Genomic DNA, 27,906 nt, shown 5'->3' on the forward strand with positions numbered 1-27,906 from the left:
CTCACCTAATCGGGTAAAAATGCTGTTGTGTTTTGCACTTCAGGGCCGCCATACTTCTATTTGGTCTTATGCCAGTGAGTTCAATGGTCTACAGTAGCCTACTGCACTCTACTGTTTTCTTTTGTAAGCCTACTGTTTCAAACGCTAAAGCCTCTGCTCTGTTCTATATTCTGTTGTTTTATACAACACTGTTCTGGATTGTAATTCAATTTTTGAACGCTTATATTCTGAAAGGGGCGGTGTCTCACCGTCATAGCCCCGCCCCGTCATGACAACCTGCGCCCTCGTTTTCGTCCCCTAGCAACCAGCCTGTCAGCACGCTCAGTGCCTCTCCAGGCCGTCCGCCCGTCCGGACCCGCCGCGACCCGGACAGAAAGTTGCCTAAATACCGATGCAAACCCTCCAGAAACCTCCATGGAATCAAACTGAGAGTGAGCCGGGGCTGCAGAAGCCGAGGGCGCCGCCATGAACGACCGGTACCACCGGGCGGCCAGGGACGGCTACCTGGACGTGCTGAAGGAGGCCACACGGAAGGAGCTGAACGGCCCGGATGAGGATGGGATGACACCGACCTTATGGGCCGCGTACCACGGCAACCTGGAGGCGCTCCGGCTCATAGTGGCGAGAGGGTGAGTCCGAGCATCCGTCCCTCTCACCAGACAGTTAAATCATCCACAACTTGTTTCATTTCATCGGCTGACCGGAGTCACCGTGAAAGCTTCCAGTGGGGCTAAAATAATTCACCTGTCTGTTTCTATAGCTAGTTAGGCTAATGGAAATAGCCTAAGTTGATTTTCCCTTCTTCAATCCAAAAAAACTCACTTATTTTAAGATTACTAGCTAACGTTAGTCTTTCTTTCTTATTTTTTTTTTCGTTCTTTCTAGGGAGACTTATTCTCTCCTGTGACAATATTTTGACAGTTTAAAAAATATATATATTCATGCTATTATTTTTTTCTTTAAGTGAAAGTTTACTGGAAACTAGCCTAAATGGATTCATCCCTTGTTCAATTAAAATCCTCCCTTATTTTAAGAAGGCTTTCATTTTGAAACTTTAAACAAACCAAGTCAGAGTTGACTATTCTGTAAACAGTAAGATGTTAAAATGTTTTTTTTTTTTCACAAGAAGAGCCGTCATGTCCCCAGTTTGCTGTTTGTTCATATAAAACAGCTTGTTATCACCTATATATAAACTCTCCAGGAGATGTACAGTTTTAGTTTATTTTGTATTCTATTATTTTGACCATTTTGTCAAAAGTGAAAGTTCAATGGCAAGAGCCTAAGTTGGTTTTAACTTGTTCAATCTATACAAACTCACTTATTTTAAGAAGCAAGCTTTAAATAGCTTATTTAACTTGAGACAAACTATAATCAAGTCAGAGCTGACTATTCTGTACACAGAAAGATGAAGACGTACTATGGCCCCACTTTGCTGTTTGTTCGTATAAAATGTACAGTTATAAACTCTCGAGAATCCTCCAGCTTCACAAAAATAAACTCTATTAGGATATATTTTACATTACTTTACCTCAGTGATCTGTGCCGGCTCATATCAGCATGAATATAAACACATTGGGCCACATATGTTCCTGCCCCCATCGCTGTTGTAATCAGTGCTGCTGGAGACGGAGGGCTTTACATTTTAACAGCCTGATTACAGAGAAAAGGTCACTTGATGCCCTAATGCTCAAACATAAACAATCTATAGTCGTAGAAAGACTGTGTGCTGATGTAGCCGAAGAGTGATAACTATATATTTCATCTCACAGATGGGGCTAATCCGTTACATAGCAGGCCAGAGCCGGAGCAGCAGGTATAATGATCTAAATCTGATTCTGTTACAATATAGAAGCCATTGTAAACTCACAAGCGGCGGATCAACGATATGATATGCTCTGAAAGCCTTGTGCATTGCTGCGTATTAGTAAGCGAAAACTGAGATGATGATAATAAAAAGGTTCATGAGTTTGGGAGTAAGTCTATATTCTGTGAGATAAGTTGTAGCTAATGTATCTGAGACGTCTTTTGTTTAAGCTTCATGAGACGAAGCAGCGTGATATTTACTGCCTGCTCTCTCTACGGCAGCAGATTAAAATGAGGGTAGAACGCTGTATGTCACGCTGCTGCTGGCAGGTTTATAAGGCGAGGAGTAAAGTGGAGACACAGGGAAAGGTCACAGTGATGGATAGGACATCTTCCTACTACGGTCCCTGGAGGAGGCAGTGCAGACTGGGCATGAAGCAAAGACTGACGACTAGAGCTGAGCTGCAGATCAAAGTTCACAGCAAAAGGTAAATGAGAAGAGTAGAGATACATCTCGCTTTATAGGCTGTTTTTTTTCTTTCAGTAACGTTTGAACATTTTATTTTCTTTCGTTTAGAGCTGCAAAGATTAATTGATTAGTTGTCAACTATTAAATAAACCGCCAACTATTTTCATAATCGGTTTGAGTCACACTCTGAATGGAGCTTGTTAAATGTGAACATGTTCTAGTGTCTTCTCTCCTCTGTGACAGTAAACTGAATATCTTTGAGTTGTGGACAAAACAAGACCTTTGAGGACGTCCTCTTGGGCTTTTTTGGGAAACACTGATCCACATTTTTCACCATTTTCTGATATTTTATAGACCAAACAACTAATCGATGAATCTAGAAAATAATCGACCGATTATTTGACAATGTTAATAATCGTTAGTTGCCGCCCTAGTTGAGAGAAGACTCAGGAATTGTACTGGGTCTTGAGGAGCTGCATTCATTCATGGACAACCTTAAACCTACACTGTCAATTTACTAGTCTCGCATTGCCAGACTTTCCTCCACGGCGCTGTGGAGGAGGGTCTGGCTAGTCCACACAGCATTCTGGGATGGGAGAAATACCTGCTCTGGTTTATTGGCATTTCTTTAAACCAATCACAATCGTCTTGGGTGGCGCTAAGCGCCGGACGGAGCCACGGTGCCTCTGCAAAATAGCCTCAGGAAGGAACTTGTTTTGGTGGAACATGTGTACGTTCAAAAGTAGTTTTAGTCGTGCAACAGAAAACTCAGATTGGACAGATAGTCTAGCTAGCTGTCTGGATTTACCCTGCAGAGATCTGAGGAGCAGTTAACCATAGTCCTCACAAATCCACCAGAGGTTAGAACGCCAACACAAAGGAAGAGGAAGGTAACGGACATCCGGCGGAATTTCGGGTGGCACCTAACAGTCCCGAAAATGAAATGTCATCAATATAGACTATCAATTTACTAACACAGGAACACTTCAATGTTAATTTTTTCTCTGCTCCGATTGCAGGTTTGGGGGGCGAGTAAAGACGACCAGTCTCTCTGCAGTGTTCTGCTGCGTTTTTTCAGTATACTGTCAAATCTCTCGACCCAATATCTGCGAAAACAAATAGCTGAAGTTCTGTCAGAAAAAAACTATGTTGTCATGTATCCTTTGCCATTTTTAAGTATGCATACGGAGCTTATAGTGGGTATGCCTGCCTATCACGTAGACAACACTACAGATTTGGTCAAAAACCAAAGTACTGGACAAATAGATATTTTCCCCTGGTGGTGGCGCTAGAGGAAAGGTGAGCACCAAAGTCTCCTGCATCATCCTCTGGGGACCATACATGTCTACACTACATTTCATGGCAATAAATCCAGCAGTTGTTGAGATATTTCAGTCTGGATCAAAGTGGCGGACCGACCAACAGACCTACATTTCCAGATCCACACTGAAAAACAGGATGTTCTTCCAATAGTAGTGGTTCGTTTCTGGACCTCTGGGAAAATAATGGAGCTTGATGTGCAGTCTGCTGTGTGCCCTGTACGGGATGGGAACTTGAAGGCAACTATTACCAGAGGACAGGAAAGTTTGTGGGCTCAACAAGCACTTTTTAGTCCAAAGGGCCCCTAAGAGGTTGGGAATTTGAGTTGAACTTGAGTTGTTTTTACTCATGCTACAGACACGTTTCAGTTACTACCAAAGAAAGTATGGAAGTTTAATACCCAGCCTTAGACTGGGTAAACCCAGCCCAATCTGCCGGCGATTTGATTTGACCCTGCAGCTCAGGCTGGAAACCTGTACATTTATCTATCCTGCTTCTGTTACAAATCTGCAGGAACCAATCACAAACTGGCTTATCCACCTGGCGCGCTATTGGCTGGTTTAACACGATGACGATAGAGAAGCGACCGAGCAGCTTCTTGTTTACATTCAACATGACGGCCACCGAAGCGCAGCAACCCGTTGATGCCGCTGTTGCTGCTACGTCACCCAGATCGTTGGTCTGATTGGTCGAAGGACTATCCAATTGTGCCCAGAGTCATTTGAACTATGCCCGTTGATCACGCCTCTTGTGCAGTAGAAAATACAGAGCAGACTCCCCAGACTAATGTTCAATCTTAAAAGATTGAGCTCGGTCTGGTGATAGCCAGACTAACCCAGCCTTATATGTTGCTCGTAAACAGGTGGCCGTTTGAGGTTTTTGAATCATCTCTGAGTCAGAGCTCCTGGCAGAGCGGCAGACGCTTGTGTTACTATGTAAGACAGTTCGGCGTGATACCTCCTTCGTGTTACTACAGTGATACATTTCTTGCCCTGTGCCTTTTGGAATATGATCTGCTGCGTTGCCCTTTCAGCTGACGGGGAAATATATACGAGTAAAATATGATGCTGCTCTGGAACATAAAAATAAACCACAAACGATTGGCTCTAATATCAGATTATAGACTGCCTGGTTTGCTGACGGGAAGTGCAATCAGGGTTCAGGCTGATAAAGGTGGTGACCGTGCAGAGTGTGGTAACAGTGTCTCTGGGTGTCTGTAGAAAAAAAGGCTCTTGGTGTGTGGGATAAATAATGCAAAGTCACCTCTGTCTTGTTTAACCTGCAGCGTTTCAATTATTGATCAGGACTCGGCCAAAACAGGAAGAGGAGGGACTTGATGCAAACACAGTCCATCCGTGTATACAAACTGTCCTGTGCATGGTGGAAGAGTCACCATGCTGCTTGTGTGTCTGTGAACTATAATCAATATGTAACCAAAACCTAGAGTCCAGTGTTTGTTGTTGTTGTTTGTCCTGATATTGCTTGCTTGACTGATATCACGGCAATATTTCTGTGATATTTCATTCTCGAGTCAAATCATTATACTGATTAACTTCAGCTACTGTCATTTGACAAGGGTGGAAGAAGACTGCAAAAACTCGTGCATGATTGCACCGTAAATTTCTGGAAATCTTATCAATAAGGTTTTTGATTAAATGATATATCATAATCATCAATTTAGACTGAAAAAGGTCAGAAAAATGTCTAAAAATGACGTTTTCAAATTGCTTATTTTGTACAAAACCCAAAGATATTCAGTTTACAATCAAATCAAACAGACAGAAGAAGCAAATCCTCACATTTGAGAAGTCACAACCGGAAATGTAGTACCCCCCAAAAATGTCTTGCAAACGATTAATCACTTATCACAGTCATTGCAGGTGACATTTCTGTCTTTGGTCTATTGAATTAATCGACTAATCACTTTAGCATTAGTAATATGTAGCTTGCCCTATTATCACATACCGTACCTTTTGAACATTTTACTCACAACCACAGAGCGTGAAGGGAAAACACTCTAGAGACAATGGGGTTGGGGTTGCAAAACCCCTGCGAAATTAAAATGCCTTTATTTGGTCACTTTACTTCATATTGCCACAGATGCATATTGTAAAATAAAGGCATTTTCATTTAGCACAAACCCTACAGTGTGCCTTGATTTGGAGTCCGTATTCCACCCATGCAACGAGCCCATTTTTGTTCTGATGGATCAAAAAACATTGCTGTTACCATTACATTGCCTAACTTAAGTAATGACATGTTAAACCTAAGGATCTTTTTCACTGTAGGAGATGAACTGATATAGTTGCTGGTCATTTGAGTCATTCCCATCAGCAAACGGAGGTTGAGTTTCTCAGTGAATCTGGGTTAAATCTGCAGCGTGCCACATCTTTCTCTGTAAGAAAACCTCTGTTTGGTGCTGAAGATTAAATTAGAAACATATACAGAAAATGGGGCATACATTGAGTTACTCTCTTGGTCAATGTAGATGGGATCAAGACAAATTAAGACTTTCTTGCACCTAAACTCTTCCATTGTGTCATTACAAAGTAATGCTTCTATGTTATTCAATCTTGAGGGGAGAGCAAACCATGGCAATAATCCCACACAAAAACAACACGTGGATAGGTGTGTCTATATAGTTCATTTCATTCCTTTTAATTATTTAATAGCACATAAAGAAAGAACACTAACACAGCAATATTAATAATAACATAAAATATGCAAAGGGAGGCCAAAAGCCTATCAAGTGTCTCCAGGTTTTGCGTGCGCGATCACAGAAGACTTGTATCATGTGGACGCGCTGACAGTTTTGTTGTCATTACTTAGAATTCCTCATGGGGGCGACAGAAACTACGCACTATAGCTTTAAAGAAATCACAGAAAAAAAAACTAATCTAAATAAAAGCGATTAACATAAACTAGTAACTTCATTAAAAAAATGAAATGAATAAAGAACAAAGCCTAACTCTTACATGTATGCCTGTTCTGGGATTATCTATGGTGGCAGTAGCTCAGTCCGTGGGGGGTTGGGTTGTCAACTGGAGGGTTGCTGGTTAAATTCCCTGTATGGACCAAAGTACAAGGGTGGACTGGTGGCTGGTCATGTGTGTATTTCAGGCCTGTGTGTAATGTCTAACAACAGAGTGAAAAAATTCTAATTTCCCCTCTGGGGATCAATAAAAGTATCAATTAAGACGAGGGATATTGTGCATGACATACATTGGCTAAAACCTGCAGAACACTGGTGTGCTCCTGTATGTGTGACTCTGGTAACATGGCAACTTGTCTCGTCCCCTGTCTTCCAGGGGCGACCCGGACAGGTGTGACATCTGGGGAAACACACCGCTTCACCTGGCAGCTGCCAACGGCCACCACAACTGCCTGTCCTTCCTGGTGGCTTTCGGTGCCAACGTGTGGTGTCTGGACAACGACTACCACACACCGCTGGACATGGCCGCCACCAAGGAACACATGGACTGTGTTCGCTACCTGGACTCCATCGCTGCCAAGCAGATCACCCTCAACCCAAAGTTGGTCAACAAACTCAAGGACCGGGCGTTTCGAGCCGCCGAGCGCCGCATCAAAGACTGCGCAAAGCTCCAGAGGAAGCACCGTGAACATATGGAGAGGAAGTTCATGAAGGAGTCAGCGGCTTTAGACAACTTAGATGCTATCAGCTTTTCTAGCTATGCCAGCGGCAGCACACTGAGCAAGTTCAACACTGTCACCTCCAACATGCCATACTCGCAGGTGGTTGCTCTTTGACTTTGTGTTAAAGTGGAATATCACCTCCGGGTTAGCTACTGTTCCATTTGCTCTTGGTTCTCAACATATTATACCGCTGAAAGTTTCTTTAATCACTCTTTCTGAAAAGCTGCCAAAACATAATGAAAAAAGAGTTTTAACAAGCACCTTCCTTGAAACCAGCATTAACTATTTTTGGCCACTGGGGAGCAGCAGAATAACCTGTAAACACAACAATGATGTTCACCTCGTAAGGTTGATATGGAAAAATCTTTAAACATATCCTCATACAACGGTTCGTATGATATCTTAGAACAAGTTAGGCGCACAGTTTTCTTCGTTATCCTACAGTAAGAGCGGTGCAGAACCTGGCAACAAAACTACTTGGTTAGGTTCAGGAAAAGATTGGGGTTTGGGTTCAAATAAGTACGTTTTTTACGTAACTTACTCGTGGCGTTACTTACGTATGTTACGTAACAAAATAAGTGGACTTTTGCTTTCACACAGGACGCAAACAGCGATCTCTTGGGTGAAAGTTCTGTGGTATTTGACCCATCAATCCACCCGACCTCTTCCCTACGCCGACTTTGTCGTTCTTTATAATATGTCGCTTGACAATATGTCGTCCTCCTTGAGGCAGCCCTGTACATCCTGGCTCGCGCTTACGTGGGTTATATACAAATTAAATAGTGCAGTACTTTTTCGAGGGTATAAGTATAAACGGTGAATTTGTACAGGCTGACTTGTTAGCAAACAGGAGCAACACTAGCATTTATTTCATCAGTCGTGTTCCTGACCTGATGGAAGTTGAAAAGTCACTCTCCTTTTAAAGCTCTAGTTTGGTCTCCACCTGCTTAGGGGAGATATCTGTCTCTTTAAGAGTCGGCTAGTAACTAACTTTGTCTGTCGTTTGGACTCTTTGCCAAACCTCATTGTATCTGTAGTCTTTATTCGTTAATAAAATAATTGCTTTTCAATTCTTTGTCTAAACAATGAGGTTCTCGCATTTTACTGTCTCGTAAAGTAGTAGATACTATTTTATTTTTGAAAATGAATCATAAAACTCCAAGATCATGTTTCAGTTCTTTAGAAAAACAAATGAAAGAAACCCTTGATTGTCTGCCGAGGTCTCGTGGAACAGAGAGCAGCTTGAAAAGGGGGCAAGACGTTGACTTTACTTGAGTTGTAACACAGTGATTGTTTAAAGTCATGTGGGTTTATTCATTCAGTGGTCTAAATGAAATAAATAAATGAAAGTTTTTCATAATTCTTAATGTCTATACTTTCCTCTCAGGCCACCCTGCTCTCTACAGCCAAGGGCAAGGCCAAGATACAGAAGAAGCTGGAGAAGAAGAAGCAGGTTGATGGATCGTTCAAGATCTATGAGGACGGGAGGAAAAGTGTGCGCTCGCTGTCCGGCCTGCAGCTCGGCAACGACGTCATGTTTCTCAAACAGGGTACATACGCCAACTCCAAGGAGCGCTCTCGCCTCAACATCCGTGACATGTTCCACCCTGACAATGACGACGATGACGGCGTCTCCCGTGCCATGAGCGACCCGGGCCTCCACGAGGCTGCGTATTCGGAGATCAGTGCCGACTCCGGACGCGATTCCCTGTTCAACCGCCCAGGGCTCGGCACCATGGTGTTCAGGAGGAACTATTTGAGTGCAGGCATGTTTAGTACCGGGGCACGGGAGGAAGGGAGTGTAGTAGGGAGTGAACCTGTGGGCCGGGCACCCAATGTTCGTCTACGAGGACGTCTGCCCCGCCGCTCGCCCAGCTTCGATGAGGACAGTATCGGTAGCGCCGTGAGCCTGCAAGAAAGAAACCTTCAGGAGTTGCCCTGGGAGGAGACTGACGTTGGGTTGGATGAGGACTTGGAGCCGGAGAGCAGTCCGCTGGAGACCTTCCTGGCCTCTCAAAGCCTCAGTGAGTTCATGGCGATCTTCAGGCGGGAGAAGATCGACCTGGAGGCTCTGCTGCTTTGTTCAGATCAGGACCTCGCTAGCATTCACATCCCTTTGGGCCCCAGGAAGAAACTTCTGGATGCCTGCAAGAAACGTCTGGACACCATAGATGAACCAGAGGCCATTGAAGACACTGAGCTCTGAAGGTCAGTGTGAAGGAATCTATATTTTGTTTTAAATGGGAAGCACCACTCTCCTTTCAGAGAACCCGTTGATGTCTCACATAAGCTACTGTTTCTGCATGAATCCGCATGTTGTGTAGATTACTTTTAGTGGAGATGACAGACATCACAGAAGTGTGAAAATAGAAATGGGTGTAGATGGCCTTAAAGCTGTGGTGGGCACTTCCATTCCATCAAATCTTTCAGCATATTGTAATTCAAGTGGTCTGAGATAAAACTAGACTGGTGCACCTCCTCTTGGCTCTGTTTCCAGGCATTAGGGCCCAATCAAAAACTAGAAAAGTGATCAGGCGACTCACCGCAGGGTTGTGAGGCAGTCACTAAATGGCCCATGTGTGACGTCCTGTTGATATGACTTTCCTATTTACACATCCAGCTGACACAGAGCAACACTGTCATTTATCTGTCCACCTGACAAATGTAAGTCCAATATTGTCTCTTTTTTAGCTCCGTATTTGGTCTGTAGCAACTCCTGAGGGAAATATCTGTCTCTTTAGCTGCTAAATGCTCAGCTATGTTCACCAGCTAGTCTTTAACTTTGTTGAATCTCTCAAAAGCAGACTTTCCCATCTGGTAATTCCATCTATTAACATGTATTTATTTCATTCACTATATAATGATATCATTTCTCCATATCGCACACCTCTAGCTGCACCTAGCATAATGTAATGGAGAGCCACGGACTACAGCTTCCAAAACGACTGCACAGATTTACCAAGGTGTGCCTAATAAATTAGACTTTAAGCTCCTGCAGTTGCATATTTCTCCAACAAAGATCTTTCCCTTGAATGTGGCTGATTAGACCATTTGCTCATGTGGGCATGTTTGACATCAAACTAACTTCATCATACTTTTGTTGCACTTAACTCTGGATGATTCCTTTTAAGTACATAGAGTGTAGTGACCAAAGCAAACTCCTCCGAACATGGCTCCACCCAACTCCAACCAGCCAGAGTAACTGAGAACTACTGTGTGGGTTAACAGCAGAGCCTTTTTACCGGCTAAAAGTCACCATCTAGTGGCGACTTATGATTACAACGAGAGGCCTGTAAATCATTTTAGTACCATGTCACTAGGCCTGCACGATTCGGGGGGAAATATGAATCACAATTTTTTAGCTTAGAATTGATATCACGATTGTCTGCCACGATTTTTTTAGTGTAATGTTTATTGCACACATGAACCATGACAAAACAAAACAAATTGGCATTTTTTTGGCACCTATAGCACATTGCGCATCATCACAAGCCTGTAAACACAGAGGCTTCAATGAATGAAGAAAATAAAGTACATACTGGCCATTTAAGTACAGTAGGCTACCAAAAATAGTGACATATAACACATTGAACTAAATATGGCCCTGATACAGGCTCTATCTGATCTCCTTGAACATGTATTTACATAATTAAAACATGTTAATGTCAACGTCAATGTTTTAAAAAAAAATCAAAGTCATTTAAAAGTTAAATCGTGAACGGGGGTGAATGGAGATCACGATTTTATAACGATTTATCGTGCAGGCCTACATGACACTTATGTTGTATTTCATTATACATTTTTATCACAAGAAAGTCATATATACTCTTTTTTTTCTCATCTATTTACAGGATAAACACACTTGATGCTCGCTATCCAGACTGATATTTGGAAAAGAAGTTATCAACGCTTTATGGAAAAGCTTTGCCACGTACTGTACACATGGATACATGTTTTTTTTTATGGATTTCTTTCCAGTGAAATGTAGCCTGACATGTTATCTTTGCATACTGTATTAATTCATGTATCAGTGAATGTACTTAACCCTTTGAATATAGTGTTTATTATGTCTTCGTTGTACAGTTTTCTTACTTTAAACACGTTATTTTACTCAACGGCACATACACAATGGCGACTTATGACTATTATTTTATGGATGCAAATAGCCACAGACTGACTGTTACTCGGCAAACACTGCTGCAAAAGTGAAACAAAAGGGTGCTACTGTGAGGTTATGTGAGTGTGTGCTAGATAACACTGTTATCTCAGGTTGCTCCGGGGCGTGTATGGTTTCACTGAAGGTCCGTCTGTCTGCGAACTCTGTGAGAGTATGACTGTGCATGAATGTTCATTTTATGTTAGTAAAAAGAAAATCAGTTTTTTAATCAATATATGTACCCACAACCACAACCATAATTATCTTTTATTAAAATAAAGTGAAAACCATTATCGTTTTGTGTGTGTGAATATATTTGGATATAACCGAGCAGTGTTTACTGAATATAAGCTCCGCCCTTGCACCCTTCACGTGTCATTCTCCAGCAAAATGAGTGACACCGACGGCTGATTAGGGCTTAGTATAAATAAAAACAACAAGCTCAAGGCTGCGGGAGGATGGAAGTGGAGCTGGCAGACCGCCTGGTGCTCTTATGTTCCCTTCTCACTCCAGCTCTTTAGTCTTTACACTCGCGTCCTGTCTCTCAAAGAACTGATTTCAAAATATATGCTGACTTCCAGCGGTGGAAGAAGTAGTCAGATCCTTTAAGTCCTGCGTCCTGTGTTGAAAATGGTACTTAAGTAAAAGTATGTAAGTATCACCAGGAACATGCACTCAAAGTATTAAAAGTAAAAGTACTTCATGCCTAAAAATCCTCTCATTTTATAAACTGGAAACAATACAAATAGTTGTGTGTTTAATGGTCTTATCATTTCAGCTGGACTTGTAGGCCATTTAGTGTTGGGTAGTATATAATAAAACATCTTATTTTATAAACGACATGTGTTTTGTATGCAGAAATCTTAATTTGGTAACTAAAGCTGTCAGAAGAATGTAGTGGAGTAAAAAGTACAGTATTTCTCTCTGAAATGTAGCGGAGTAGAAGTAGAAAGTGGCATGAAAAGAAAAGACTCAAGTAAAGTACATGTGCCTCAAATGTGTACTTAAGTACAGTACTTGAGTAAATGTACTTAGTTACATTCCACCACTGCTGGATTCTAAAGAACTGAATGTTTTATCGCTGATGTGCTGCTACATTATGAAGCATCCAGACCAATCAGGTGGTCTGGGTCAGGCCTGCGTTCTGTCCCCAGAGTCTGAACCAAACACGGAGAAACGGCTTTTTATGCTCCACATATCTAGAACAAACTCCCAGAAAAAAACTGCAGATCCGTTGCAACTCTCAGTTCTTTTAAATCAAGCCTGAAGACTTTTCTTTCTTTTCCTTTTTTATCTTTTTTTATAACTTTATTGATTTTCACATGAGGAAAAAAACAGTTTCAATCTGTCAATCAATAGTTATAGTTGTCAGTTCAGAACCAAGGAAAAATTACAACAAAAAGGGATTCTAGGTCCTTTCATATGTGTAAGCTGTACCAGACAGGGTTAACCTTATCTTTTCACTTCTTTAAAGTGCCCATATTATGAAAAAATCACTTTTTCTGGGATTTGGGGTGTTCTTTTGTGTCTCTGCTGCTTCCACACGCATACAAACTTGGAAAAAAACCATCCATGCTGTTCTGAGTGAGATACGGTTTCTGAATGTGTCCTGCCTTCAGTCTCCGGGTGAGCTGTTCAAAATCAGCAGGGCTTTCTACATCACTAGCCGAAACCGAAACGGGGTGGCTAACCGTAGCATGCTAGCACTAGCATGCTAGTTCTGAATGGCAAAACACTGCTACAACACACACTAGTTCACCATAATCTACAAAAGAACTACTTCCATGTCCATATTCTGCAGGTATTCCACACAAAGTTGGAAGTGTGCCCTCGTTTAAAAGAAGTCTCCTGGCTAATCCTGCCTTGTACTACTGAAGTTGTAGAAACAAACAGCTAGCTAGATCTTACCTAGCTACTGAGCATGTGCGACTGCCAACAAAGATGTTACAGCAGTGAGATGTCTCACTCTGTAGCTAAAACAGAGAGCTCAACACACAGGGTGAAAAGAGGAGCTGCAGCAATGTGCAGTACAACAAAAATATGGTGTTTTTTGAAAATTAAACCATGTAAACCTATACTGGTACAACCTCAAAATACTATTATGAACCTGAAAATGAGCATAATATGGCCACTTTAATCCAGCTTAAGACTTTTATTTATGACGCTAATTGTTAATTAATTACACTGCACTGCAACTTTTATTATTGTGTTTCATGCCTGTCTTATTCTCCTTTAGCTGTTTTATATTCTCTTCAACTGATGTTTTTTTCGACAGCTCTTTAACGTTTAATGCACTTTGACTCGCCTTGATGCTGAACTGTGCTATACAAATGCAGCTGCCTTGCCTCGCCCGGTTTTTTCTCTGCAGTATCTGCAGTCCTTTAAGAGTAAAATACACAGTGTATATTTTAAATAGTCAGCATGGCCTCAAGCCCAGAACACTGGCCTGTCTCCAGAAGAAAAAGCAGCGCTGACACCAGATATATGTGCATACATAAACTCTCCCCTACCCCAGCTTTAAAAACACACCCCAACTACCAGGAGCACAGCGCAGCGTCTTCTCCTTTTTTATTTTGGACCTTTCCCCCTGGTGAAGAAACAACAGAACAGCCACTGTTTATCCACTCCTCTGCTCGTCTCTCCCTCTCTTTTCCCAGGACACTTGCCAAGGTTACAGAGATGCGAGGGGAGGGGAGGGGAGCCGACACAAAGGAGCACAACAGGGGGGTTGTGAGCGACATGCAGAATACATGAGACACCAGAGAGGAGGGAGAAGTCGACTCTGAGCTGAGCTGAGCTGCTGCGGTTTTGTTGTGAGGATTTCCATCACATCACAGGGCTTTTTTTTTTTTTACATCTTTGGGTCAGGGGATAACAAAATTCCACTGCTTCTGGGTTGCATCAGGAGTCAGCTGACAGGGGAAAAAAAAGAGGAAACAAGGACGTGGAAGAGGAGGGTGCAGAAAAGGGCTCTGGAAGCAGCAGGGAAGGGGGCTGGGCCTCTGACAATGTTTCTCCTCAATAAAGATGTGGACCGTATGCTCAGAGTGCAGTGTGTAGTCAGCGTTAAACACCGGGCGCCTTGCAAGACCACACAGACCACATGGTGACTTTGTTTTGAGCAGGTTTACCAGCACGGGTGGCAGCTGACATGCAGAATGTACCGGAGGAGTGGAGGGAAGGATGGGAGGAGAGAGGAGGAGGAGGAGGAGAGGATGGGAGGACGGGGGAGATGTTAGTCAAGAGGAAAGTGGATTCCGAGATGAAGGGAGAGGGGAAGAAGAATGGAGGCAGCAGAGGGGAAGATGCGGAGAAGGAGTCGCTGATGATGGAGCTGACGAGACGGGTGCAGAAGATAATAAAGGAGAGCAGCTGGTGGGAGAGGAGGGGGGTCGACTGCAGCATCCTGGCAGCTGCTTTCCTCGCTCTACCCCCGGGTAAGACTAACGTGCACACTCTGGGGACCGTATACAACTTTTCTTTAAACATTGTGTTGTCTTCGGGTCAACACTTTACTTGAAGGTATCTACATAAGAGTGACATGACACTGTCATGAACACATGACACCGTCATGACATGAACCTTAACTTTAAAGTAAACCCTAACCATAACCATAACCATAACTTGTCATGACAAACTTACTAAAGAAGCGTTATGTCTTAAACGTTTATGACTTGTTTATAATGTTTATGACACGTTCATGACAGTGTCATGTCACTCTTATGTAGATACCTTAAAGTAAAGTGTAACTGTTTTTTTAATATCAGAAATATGGGTTTCTTTTTTAACCAAATTGCCCAAAAATAACATGGATGCATGGATGTGCCTCGCAGGTAAAATGAACGATTACTTTCATTGAACTTTAGGTGTTTTATTAAATTCATAGCATTTGAAAAAAAACCAGTTTCAAATGGTTTCAAAACATTTCCTGAATAGTCTTTGACAGGTTCCACTCAACATCCTCTGAGCTTAACTATTAGTTAAAATAATTCATCATTTCTGGGGGGGGGGGGGTTAAAATAAAAAGAAAATAGGTATAATGTCATATAAATTAGGTTTATTGACCATGAATAAGAAAAGCATTGAAAACGCTCCAAAAACGCTCCAAAAACATTGGAAAAAGCGACAAAAACATCAGGGGGGGGAAAAAGTAACAGAAAAAGGTTGATTTTCAATTTTGGAAGGACAACAGGTTAACGCGGGTTAACGGTTCAAATGTCATAACTGATATAAAGTTATTACAGAAACTAAAAAAGTACATGTTGTACTTTAAGTTATTGTTTATGTCTTTGTGGACTAGTTACTGTGACCCAACCGGCTCAAGGAGATAAAAAGCAGATCCAAAATAAACACATTTACGTCATATTGATGATAATAAATGTCCCTGAGTGATTAAAGTGCTCATATTATGCTTTTTAGCTTTATCCCTTTCCTTACGCTATCAAACACAGTGCAATCCTAATCCAGCTCTATTGTAGTCCAGCCTTTACTTCAGAGACAAACGTGGTCACTTTGGAACACACGTTATAATGCTCGCCTAGCTGCTAGCATGGCACGCCCTCATACTCTGCTTCTGACTGGCTAGTAGTCCTTACCTAGGTACTGTCAGGGCACGCCCTCATACTCTGCTTCTGACTGGCTAGTAGTCCTTACCTAGGTACTGTCAGGGCACGCCCTCATACTCTGCTTCTGACTGGCTAGTAGTCCTTACCTAGGTACTGTCAGGGCACGCCCTCATACTCTGCTTCTGACTGGCTAGTAGTCCTTACCTAGGTACTGTCAGGGCACGCCCTCATACTCTGCTTCTGACTGGCTAGTAGTCCTCTGAAACAGAAACAAATGTATACAAAATAGCTGTCAAAAACCACAAAATATTCAGTTTGCTGTCACAGAAGACTTGAAATATTCACATTTCAGAGGCTGAAACTAGTGAAAGTGTGCTTAAATTATTATTATAATCAAAATTGTTACCAGTTAATTATCAGTCTATCGTACTTGTATCGTAATATTGCACGTGGCCCCTTACAAATGAAATTGTAAGTAACTAACCGATGGAGGCAGTGGTAGAGCAGAAACTCCCGTGTTCTGCGAGGTAAAATGATGTTTTTGTCAGAGGAGTCTGGTGGCTTTGAAGAGAGCAGAGATAACGGCTTCAGTTTTCCCTTCAACAAAGTCCTACTGCAGCTGCTCTTTTATAATTTGAAGCCATACAGTATATCCCTGACTGTATAAGGGTGATTAATAAATACTCACTTTAGTCCCACAGTTAGGGCTGCACAATACTGTATATATCTTTTTTATCGTCATCGCAATATCAACTGGCGCAATGGGGGCATCTGTCTTTGGGTATATGAGAGCTTGTGACTTATCCCCTCGAAATAGTTTGCTTTGAAATAGGAGGTGCAGTATATGAGCACTGCTTTATTGGGTTAGGGAGGAAACATGTCATCTAAAACCCTGCTACAAGACCGAGCCAGAGAAGCCTCACTGGCTGACAGGAAGTTCAGCTGTTCGTATATATAATTAATATAAGTTAATGTTTGTGAATATGGTCAGAGGCAGAGTTGGATACAGGACAAAGCAAGAAAATCCTCAGAATTGAAATGCAGAAACTGCTTAATTTCAGCTCAACTTTCACTTTATCATCCAGAAGGAAATTGGATCTGAAGCAGGCATCAAATCCCAACAATGTCGACAAACATAACATATTGGCAACGTCGACAAATACAGAAAAATTCCACACCACAAATGAAGACGAGGTACACCTGCTACGCTGAAGCAGAAGCTGAAAAAACAAACTCAAAACATTAGAAACAGCACAGCAAAAAAAAAATAATTCAGTTAAGTCAAGTGCAGACAACAGATACTTTGTTTTGGGTCTTTATTTAAACAACATTCAAAGACAAAGGCAGTCAGAACATAAATAAACACAACACAAATATACATTATGCCAGGGGGGGTTGCAATTAAATAACAAATAAGATAAGATAAGATATACTTTATTGTCCCCGAAGGGAAATTAGTTTTGGACTTTGTCCGTTCCGCAGCTTTACAAAGACAACACAAAATACAGAAAATAAGCATCTCTCAACACATACTCTCATGAAACACAAAACATACTCTCATATACATTAGACAGGTCCCTATATAGTAATACTCTCATATACATTAGACAGGTCCCTATATAGTAATACTCTCATATACATTAGACAGGTCCCTATATAGTAATACTCTCATATACATTAGACAGGTTCCTATATAGTAATACTCTCATATACATTAGACAGGTCCCTATATAGTAATACTCTCATATACATTAGACAGGTTCCTATATAGTAATACTCTCATATACATTAGACATGTTCCTATATAGTAATACTCTCATATACATTAGACAGGTCCCTATATAGTAATACTCTCATATACATTAGACAGGTACCTATATAGTAATACTCTCATATACATTAGACAGGTACCTATATAGTAATACTCTCATATACATTAGACAGGTACCTATATAGTAATACTCTCATATACATTAGACAGGTACCTATATAGTAATACTCTCATATACATTAGACAGGTCCCTATATAGTAATACTCTCATATACATTAGACAGGTACCCTATATAGTAATACTCTCATATACATTAGACAGGTCCCTATATAGTAATACTCTCATATACATTAGACAGGTCCCTATGTAGTAATACTCTCATATACATTAGACAGGTCCCTATATAGTAATACTCTCATATACATTAGACAGGTACCTATATAGTAATACTCTCATATACATTAGACAGGTCCCTATATAGTAATACTCTCATATACATTAGACAGGTCCCTATATAGTAATACTCTCATATACATTAGACAGGTCCCTATATAGTAATACTCTCATATACATTAGACAGGTCCCTATATAGTAATACTCTCATATACATTAGACAGGTCCCTATATAGTAATACTCTCATATACATTAGACAGGTCCCTATATAGTAATGCTCAAGTAATTTCTCAAATCTCTTGTGAAAACATACCTACACTCAATTATTTTGGAATGAGTTTACATAAGTCTTGGGTTCACAAAAGTAGCGTAATATATAAATAGTAAATAAATCTCTAACATGAAATGTTGTAATATCGCTTTTTGAGTAGGAGTGTTGTCGAGCATCGCTTGGACTGAGCTTTTTTGTTTTCAGAATATTGAATTGATGAAATGTAATGTTGAGTTCATTTTCGAATATTAAAAAAGATGGTTTGTGGTTGGCAAAATGTAGTCTTATGAATATGAAATTTAGCGAGTAACAGTATCAAATGAATGATGTAGTATGTGTCTTGATGGAAGCGTAAGAGAAGAACCCAAACAATACATTTTCAATTGTGGAATGTAGTCAATAGAAACGGTACGGGTGATGTCACCCCCCCCCCCCCCCCCCGTGTGATGAAATGGTTACACAGTCACCTGGAGGATCAAGTTTCATTCTTTCACCTGATCTTCCGGTGTGTCATGGTTGAAAGTCACACCGCTGCTGCTCACAGATAACAGATACAACACTGTGTGGTCTGTTGATCCCCCACTTTGGCAAATAGTCAAATACCTCTAATTAATTCATTAATACTCTCGCAGCTCTGTCTCCACAGCGCTGTGGAGTAAGGTCTGGCTTCACCACAGATGCATTCTGGGATAGGAGAAAAAAAAAACACTGTTTTTTGCATTTCTTTAAAACAATCACAATCTCTTGGGCGGTGCTAAGCTTGAGCTCCGGACGCAGCGACGGGGGCTCTGCTAAATAGTCTCAGGAAGGAACTGGTTCTGGTGGAACATTTGCACTCCGCAAAAGAAAACGTCACATACAATATTAATGAAGTTAACTGTTCACACAATACAGTAACGTGAGCTATTTCAATTAGCTGATACATGGTTAAACCTCATTAGATCTTACCAGTGTATCTCCGTGTGTACTTCGTCCACAGCAATCCCACCAATCGGTCCCAAAACGTTCCAGTTAGAGAGGAAATGCCCTAAACATATTCTTTGTAAATCTTTACAATCATTCCTCGAAAGAACCAAGCAGGCCAAGTTGCACGATCCAAATTTTCTTCAAAACTTGTCATTTTCAGCGTGTAACGTTAGCTTGGTATCACGGAGGTTGTTGGTGTTTCCCGTAGCGAACGGCAACACAGAGAGCGATCATTGAATGTCCAGGCTTTATCCTGGAAACGTACTTCCGTTGATCTAGACCACACGTGTCAAACTCAATTTACGGCGTTTTTTACAGCGTTTTTTTCATTACGTTTTTTACAGCAGTTTTTGACGCTTTTTAAGACATTTTTTGCGACGTTTTTACGCCACTTTTTGACATTTTTGACATCATTTTTTTACGTCATTTTTTACGACATTTTTTACGACGTTTTTTATGATGCTTTTTACGATACTTTTTACAACGTTTTTGATGCTTTTTACGTTATGTCTTTTGCTTTATTTGATGTTTTTGAAGCTTTTTGTCATTTTCTTTTTACATTTTTGTCGACCAAGGTGTAAGTGAGTAGACTACATGAGACATGCAGCGATACAGTCAAAGATATTTGACTTTTTCGATTAAATAAAAGCAATAAACTCTGCATGTCCAGCCCTTGATGTGCTTCTCATGTTCCTGTGTGGCCCTTAAGGAAGTTGAGTTTGACACTCCTGATCTGGACAGACTAATGAATGCATTCAGATTGAAGTCCCTGCTGTCTTGTGTCTTGCAGCCTTCCTGCTGCTGGGCTCCTCTCAGGTCCTGAGCTTTTCAGCAGGGATGCTGCTGATGGGAGTGGCTCACGCCGTCATCACGGTTAAAGGGACACATCTGGCCAGCCACGGGTCGCTGAGCGAGTCGCAGGCCTGGGGCAAGTTCTGGGCCGTCTTCTTCATCGAGGTGAGATGTTCAGAAAACAAACTGAAGACACGTTAAGACGTTAAACACACCGAGGCGAAGCTTCTTCTCTCATGTAGCAGCGAGCTGAGACAGCGTTCTCCTTTAAAACATACTTTTATCAAAGAGCTTTTCCCAATTTTATTTTTCTTTTATTTATTTTTAAGGGGAGACACCCCCAGGTGAATAGGGAAAAAAAATAGATATCACCAGGGCTTTAAAGGAACTTTTTTAATCACCAGCCAACATGGTTAATACATTTTAAATTTTACTAGCCAATCACTAGCCACTTTTTTTTTTACTAATTTCAACAAATAATAACTTAATTACTACCACATGCTAGACACGTAACCAACGGTTGTATGACACATCACAACATGGTGTTCATGGGAAATGTAGGATTAGTATTAGTGCCAGAATAAGAGTACGTTTCCAAGCCAAACACACACACACAAAACCGCCCAAAGTTCCAGGCAGAAAACTGAGCAATCTGCCAACATTCTGCCAGCAGAGTTATTTGCTGCTTTTCATCACCAACCCAAATTGTCTCGTGACTTTAAAACGTTACCCGACAAAGTGCATTTTTACCGGCATTTGGCGGGTTGGAGGGTGTTAATTTAAAGCCCTGGATATCACCACGAAACTCCCCCAGTTTATTACTGACATTAAGACAAATGGTTTTTTTTGTATTACAAGCGTTCTGAAATGTTTAAACGAGGCATTATCCTCTTAAATATGTGCTAATGTGCATACGTTTCCGGAACAGAAATGTGAACATTGGATAAGGTTCAACATTGGTCTTTCAATATGTCGACATATTAGAGTCAAAGGTTTTTACAGGGGGGGTTTTGATATCTCTCTTTTTATCACTCCATTAATCAGAATATGGTTCGTATTAAGTTTTCTGAAATGTTTATGTTTTAATATACAAATGATGATATGTAACGCTAACTTTTAGTGAATTTAGGAGACATTTACAGGCGCAAATAGACAAAGTAGGGGTAAAATAAACATCTAAATGTGTAGTCTGAAAGAAGACATGCTATGGAAGCAAAATAGCCCAAAAATTCAAAATTGAAATATTATGGTTTTGCCTTCAAGAGTCCCCCCTTAAAATGATTTTCTTATTCTTACCTACAGGTTTTTATACACCAAATAGTTTTTATTTTGTTTTTATTTTTAACCCTGATGTTTTTATGACACATTGTGTCGAGGATTTTGCAAAGTGCTCTGTAAATTAAGATTATTAAGAAAAACTTTATTTCCTTTCTTGCCGAGAGGAAAAGATTGATACCGCTCTCTAAATATAGCTTAAGCCAGCAGCCAGTTAGCTTAGCTTAGCTTAGCATAAAGCCTGAAAACATAATCATGGGGGCAGGGAGGGAAACAGCCAGCGTGGCTCTCTGTGGCAAAGAGGAACAAAATCCTCCAACCAGGACCTTGAGCTCAATAATCTCGATAACATGCTCTATCTCGTGTGTTTAATCCGTACAAATACACAAAAGACGGGCGTGTTACGGGGGATTTTATGGCTCATGGTAGTGGTAGTAAAACCACTACTTGTCTTTTCTAGGCTTTGTTTTTTGTACAAATTAAACAGAACAAGATATAAAGTGTTAATTAGTGAGATTTAAAGCCGAGTGATGTGTTTGACAACCAGGTTATTAAAGCTGTGTGTTTAATGACATTTCATTAGCTCGGCGTTGAGTGAACTGTTGAACCTGTGAACTCAGATGTTTTGGTTGCTCTTTCACATTCAGTTGCTCTTTAGGGAAACAAAATGTCATCATAACCTCTGCTGTTCTATGTGCTATTATTGGCTGCTTATCAAAGCAAATGGTTTTTCTTTTTTTAAACAAATGTTACTCTTGTGAAGCACTTTTTCTTCTGTAAAATGTAGGGCTGCCCCCTCTTAGTCTATTGGTCAATTAATGTGCCGTTTTCATATTTCAGGTTATATATCCAGGTTAGATGCTAGATCGGTTCCGCTAGACGTGTCGACGCCACAGGACGTGCCTCGTGTCCCGCCGTATTTTTACCTTATTCAGCCTCTGATTGGCTTACCCTGTTATTCTTACCCTAACCCTATCCAATCCCCACTTCTCATGCCTAAACCTAACTACGTCGACACGTCAGATTTGATGTAGCATTTACCCCCGTCCAGCCCCACCGCTGGCTGAATGACTAACTTCCAAGAAACTTATGAGCACATCTCAAGTAAAGAAAGATTTAAAGTGGCACTTTTGCATGATTCTTTGTGAAGAAACTCTAGATTCTAAAGATCTGTCAATTAAACTACTCGAATAGTCGACAAAATCATGACTAAGAATTTCTTAATTCGGGGACGGATTATCATGACCACATGCCCACTTTGCCCATGCCGTAATCCATCTATGGGCTCTAGAAAAAAAGGTCCAGTATTCAGGTTTAGGGTTAGGGGTTAAGGGTGAAGTCAGAAAAGTCCATCAATATAAACATCTATGATCCTGGTAGTTTTTGTGTTGCATCAGTGACAGTTTTGTTGTTTGGATGTTCATAAACATGTCCCATCTGTCCTTGTGTTCATCCACTCAGATCTGTGGTTCATTCTCAGAGCAAGCCGGCGTTCACGGCCACATTAAGATGCATCATGCTCATACTAATGTCATTGGCCTGGGCGACTCCAGCGTGTGGAAAGTGCCCTTCCTGCCTCGCACCGTCTACCTGTTCATAGCTCCCCTGGCCGTGCCCATCATCACTCCGCTTGTTGCACTCGGTAAGAGGCGCCAAAGGGGCCAAAGAGAGACAGACGCTTCACTCAAATACTGAACTTTAAATGTGATTCTAGGGCTGGGGACGATATGGAGAAAATCAGATATCACGATATTCTTGACCAAATGCTTCGATGTCGATATTGCGACGACATTGTACGGTTGACAATTGGCAACAACAGTGACATTTTAGATAAATAATCATCAATAATGTGGTAAACAGTTTCAAGTGAAATTCAAGAGCTACAGTATGTACTGACGTTGTTCACATGCATGCACAAAAAACAGTTTGTGTTGTTAAAACAAATCTGCAGTTCTTCAAATGATATTCACTCAAAATGTTTCACAACTGATTTTCTGAGAAAATTGAGTTAGTATATTATCATTTTAGACAACGTCATTGTATATCTCGATATATGATTTCATCACAATATGATTCCATTGAAATACGATAAATTATAATATGGAATTATCGCCTAAAGTTGAGATCCATTTCTTACCGTCTGATGCTGTTCGAGTTCCTGTGTAACACACAGACGCACCATAGGCGTAATTTACAGGGGGGGTGGGGGTGGTTGCTTTTTTCAAGGGTTTTTTTTGGGACAATTTTTTCAACGTTTATTCGCCCTTCTGGAGGTTTATTTTCGAAGTTTCTGTTGCCTTTTTTAGGGGATTTTTTTCTACGTTTTTGTGACTTTTTCCAAAGTTTTTCTCTCTTTTTGTGATTTTTTCCCCCGACGTTTTGGCCGCTTTTTTTAGGGGTTTTTTTCTACCACTTTTTTGACGTTTTTGTCGCTTTTCTAAATACATGCAGACATGTATATATGGGTATAAATAAATAGACACAGCACATGAAAGAGCAAAGAGTAGATGGAGAGGAAGGAGGAGTTGAGACGGGGGGAGATGAGAGATGATGAGAGGAGACGGAGACACGATGGACAGAAGCTGACGGAGGGATGGAGAGAGAGAGAGAGAGAGCAGATTTCAAGGCAATAGCTTAACAATTTGGGAATATATTTGCTTTATTTCTGAGAGAGGGATCAATATCACTCTCATGTCTGTGTGTTAAATACAGAGCAGGTTTAGCTTTAGAGCTGCAACTAAGGATTACTTTCATCGTTGATTAATCTGTCGATTATTTTCTCGATTAATGGATTAGTTTGGTCTGTAAAATGTCAGAAAATGGTGAAATAAAGGGGATCAGTGACAATGACTCAAACCGATTAATTGATTATCCAAATAGTTGGCGATTACTTTAATAGTTGACAACTAATCCATTAATCTTTGCAGCTCTAGAGGTGTGAGTTTATTCTCATCCATGTGGTTCTCTGGTTATTGCAGCTCATCTCAAAGGACACTCTCTGGCTCTCGTGGTCAGGACCGTCCTGATGGTAACACTGGGCCTGTATTCACAGTACTGGCTGCTGATCCACGTCTCCGGGTTCCTGTCGCCTCTCAGCGCTCTGCTCTGTATGCTTGTGTGCAGAGCGATGTTCTCTGTGCCCTACATCCATGTCAACATTTTCCAGGTGAGATATACTGTACCTGCAGCCGTGTACAGCGGCGACATGTTCTCAAACAAGAACGAGAGTCTGCAGACATGCTAGCAGCTCTGTGAGGCACGCACATTTGCGTTTCCTAGGATGGCGAAGGCATGACACGCCCTACTCTGATTGGTTTCGTTGGTTGGATTTAGTCACGCATTGCCAGACCATCCTCCCCAGTGCTGCGGAGGAAGGTCTGGCTAGTAGACACAGCATTCCGGGATGGGAGAAAAACATGCTCTGGTTTATTGGCATTTCTAGTCACAATCTTCATGGGTGGTGCTAAGCGCAGGACGTATGGTGCCTCTGCAATATAGTCTCAGAAGGAACTTGTTTTGGTGGGACATGTGTGCGTTCAAAAGTAGTTTTAGTCGAGCAACAGAAAACTCCGATTGGACAGATAGTCTAGCTAGCTGTCTGGATTTACCCTGCAGAGATCTGAGGAGCAGTTAACCATAGTCCTCACAAATCCACCAGAGTTTAGAACGCCAACACAAAGAAAGAGGAAGGTGACGGACATCCGGCCGAAAAGAGTGACATCTGGCGGAATTTCCGGCAGCACCGGAGCAATCCCGGAAGTGGAACGTTGTCTTGGATATAGACTATGGTTAGGGTAAAAATACCACGGTGAGCCAATCAGAGACAGAGTAAGGTAGAGCAGGGCAGGACATGCATTTTGCCATTCTAGGAAACGCAAATTTGTGTTGGAATGTGTTGATATCTCACAGGTTTGGTAAAGACTGCTGGCACCAAATGATAATGCAACATTCTGTTCTCATAGATCAGACCAGTCAGTGAACTAAAGGTCATTCAAATGTATTTATATAGCACAATTCATACCCAAGGGCAACCCATTGTGCTTTACAGATTACAAAGAGTAAATCAAAAAATAAACAAAGAAACGATCAAATGCACACGGAATATAAACATAGAAAAGTATAATAAATTAAAAGCCATGGTAAAAAGGTAGCTTATATTTAAAAGAAATCAGCATTGTCTCAAGTCTAAGCTCTTTTGGCAATTTGATATACATTGGAGCTGCATAGAATCTAAAGGCAGCTTGGGTTTAGTTCAGACTGTGGGAACAGCCAGCCGACCTGAGAGGTATGCGAGGTTTGGACCTGAATTATTACTTATTTATGGACAAGCAATATAATTTGGAAGTTGATTCTGTGAGGAACTGGTAGCCAATGTAATGATCTGAGAGCTGGAGATATACTCAGCCTTCTCTGGCAGCAGCAGTCTGGATCAGCTGATAAAGAGGGATAAAGAGGAACAATTCATGCATGATTTTCCCAGCACTGCAACTCATTGTGCATTGTTCTGATCAAAGTATTTTTGAAGGCGGATTAGAAAACACAGGTTCTTGATGTGAAGTCAAAGGGAAAAATGTTTGTTCTCTGTGGGGGTTCACACTGAAAACCTGTTCTCCCCTGGATCCTGGTGCTGTTTTTGGCCAGCGTTCTATCTTTTCCCCCTAAACTCAGTGTTCCTGTACTAGCCGAGGATAATCTTTTCTCTGATGTCTCATTTATAGACTGATGGCCCTATTTTAACGATCTAAGCGCACGGCGTGAAGCACCTGGAGTAGGTGAGTTTAGGGCGTGTATGAAATCATGAATTTTGCTAGTTTAACGGTGGAAAAAAGGGTCCGTTCACCAGGCGCATGGTGCAAAAGAGTTGTACTTAGTTTCTTAATTAATCAGAGGTGTATTTTGGGCGTAACATGCAATAAACCAATCAGAGTGTCATCTCCCGTTCCCTTTAAAAGCCAGGCGCGTTTGGACCTTGGACGTTTTTTGTCACCAACTTTTGATGTTTTTGGGCTTTTATCAATACATGCAGACATGTCCCGAGATCTCAACCCCCCCAATGTTCAACCCAAAGTTAAGCCCTTGGGCTTACCTGTCGTCCTTGCCTCAAAGATCCATTGCCCCGTCAGACGGCCAGCCCTCTCCGTAATTCGGCGCTATTCACCGTTGTTTAAGACGCAGATAAAACATTAACAAATTCTCATTTGCAACGACAACCTGCCACATTCACACAGGTCCACATTCATACCTGGAAGCTACGCAGTACAACCACAGTCTGATCTGCTGGCCACTGAGCAGCTCCAGTTAAGGGCCTTGCTCAAGGGCACCTCAGTGGTGGGAGGGACTTTCACTTTCCCCACCTTATCCTGTCGGTCTGGGGATTGAACCGGCGACCTCCCGGTCACAAGCTTGTTTCTTTAATCTTTAGGCAACCACTGCCCATAACAATAACCCCCATTATCCCACGCAACCTCACGTCGTCCTCAAAAGTCTGAGTTTACACCCATAGGTTTCCATCGAGAGACCCCTAGCGGCAGAAAATTACATATTTTCCGTTTAAGTAAAAGTATTTTATGGCAGTTTTTGATGCAGACTTTTGTCATCTTAAAAGACATCAGAGCAACTTTTTAAAGGGATGCACAACAGTTAACCATAATAAAACTGTAAACTGTAATTGGCAGCACATCGGCCTCCACATGTTCTCTCCGAACAACCGACCAAAGAGGATCTACCAGATGACCCACGGAGTCCTGAACCTGCCTCGTAACCCCTTTCTGGACTGGATTTTTGGACACTCGCTTATCAACTGCCACGTGGAGCACCATCTCTTCCCCTTTCTGTCTGATAACATGTGTCTAAAGGTAACGTTTGAACCCTGAATCGTCACATATTAACAGTTCCATGCTGGGTGGATTTTTAACTGCAGATTCATTGGGTTGTTTTGCAGCACAAAGGGAGATTTCTGCTTTATGACACAGAAACACAGAAATTATTGTTTAGTCTGGGTTAAAGAGTTCAGAGGTGGGAACAAACAGGAAGCTACGTTATTGCCCACTGCATTCATTACTTTGTATGTCTCTCTTCCAGGTGAAGCCTGTTGTGTCCAAGTACCTGACTGAAAAGCAGCTTCCCTACCAGGAGGACAGCTACCTCAACCGCCTGCACTTTTTCTTCCACAAATACCAGGAGCTGATGGTGTTTGCCCCGCCGATCACCGAGCTGGTGGGGGTGCAGTGATGAAGGAAGCAGTGAAGCAGAAAAAAACTAATGAGGCTTGTTTCTGCTCGAAAAGCTTCAGTGTTTCAGTGACATGTTACAACCTCCAGGCTCCAGCTTTGAACAGTCTCAGTTGAGAGGCCAAGTCCTTCCCCTACCGTGGACCACCATGGGACTTTATTTCAGAAAGAATATGTACGGTAGTGAACGGGGAAGGACTAATTATTTTTTGATCTCGTTTGAATTAAGCCATGAATTA

General features: G+C 41.5%; 2 protein-coding genes across 2 annotated transcripts; both read left to right on the forward strand.

The window, feature by feature from the left end:
* Positions 1-340: 340 nt before the first annotated feature.
* On the forward strand, positions 341-11,639 carry LOC144536282 (pre-mRNA splicing regulator USH1G-like). Its single transcript, XM_078279330.1, has 4 exons — positions 341-629; positions 6,901-7,345; positions 8,634-9,454; positions 11,098-11,639. The coding sequence occupies exons 1-3, from the start codon at positions 466-468 to the stop codon at positions 9,450-9,452; spliced, it is 1,428 nt and encodes a 475-aa protein (XP_078135456.1). The 5' UTR covers positions 341-465; the 3' UTR covers positions 9,453-9,454; positions 11,098-11,639.
* Positions 11,640-14,553: 2,914 nt separating this feature from the next.
* fads6 (fatty acid desaturase 6) lies at positions 14,554-27,668 on the forward strand. Its single transcript, XM_078279993.1, has 6 exons — positions 14,554-14,839; positions 20,161-20,327; positions 22,899-23,079; positions 24,416-24,603; positions 27,113-27,292; positions 27,519-27,668. The coding sequence occupies exons 1-6, from the start codon at positions 14,554-14,556 to the stop codon at positions 27,666-27,668; spliced, it is 1,152 nt and encodes a 383-aa protein (XP_078136119.1).
* The last annotated feature ends 238 nt before the right edge of the window (positions 27,669-27,906 follow it).

Source organism: Sander vitreus, chromosome 21 (assembly GCF_031162955.1).
Source record: "Sander vitreus isolate 19-12246 chromosome 21, sanVit1, whole genome shotgun sequence".
Lineage (NCBI taxonomy): Eukaryota > Metazoa > Chordata > Actinopteri > Perciformes > Percidae > Sander > Sander vitreus.

Excerpts from the sequence above, each read along its gene's own strand:
- LOC144536282 (XM_078279330.1), top strand. The coding sequence starts at position 466 with ATGAACGACCGGTACCACCGGGCGGCCAGGGACGGCTACCTGGACGTG. Across the intron at positions 630-6,900 it reads CGGCTCATAGTGGCGAGAGG|GGGCGACCCGGACAGGTGTG; the intron begins GTGAGTCCGAGC and ends CCTGTCTTCCAG. Across the intron at positions 7,346-8,633 it reads CCAACATGCCATACTCGCAG|GCCACCCTGCTCTCTACAGC; the intron begins GTGGTTGCTCTT and ends CTTTCCTCTCAG.
- fads6 (XM_078279993.1), top strand. The coding sequence starts at position 14,554 with ATGCAGAATGTACCGGAGGAGTGGAGGGAAGGATGGGAGGAGAGAGGA. Across the intron at positions 20,328-22,898 it reads GGGCCGTCTTCTTCATCGAG|ATCTGTGGTTCATTCTCAGA; the intron begins GTGAGATGTTCA and ends TCATCCACTCAG. Across the intron at positions 27,293-27,518 it reads CTGATAACATGTGTCTAAAG|GTGAAGCCTGTTGTGTCCAA; the intron begins GTAACGTTTGAA and ends TCTCTCTTCCAG.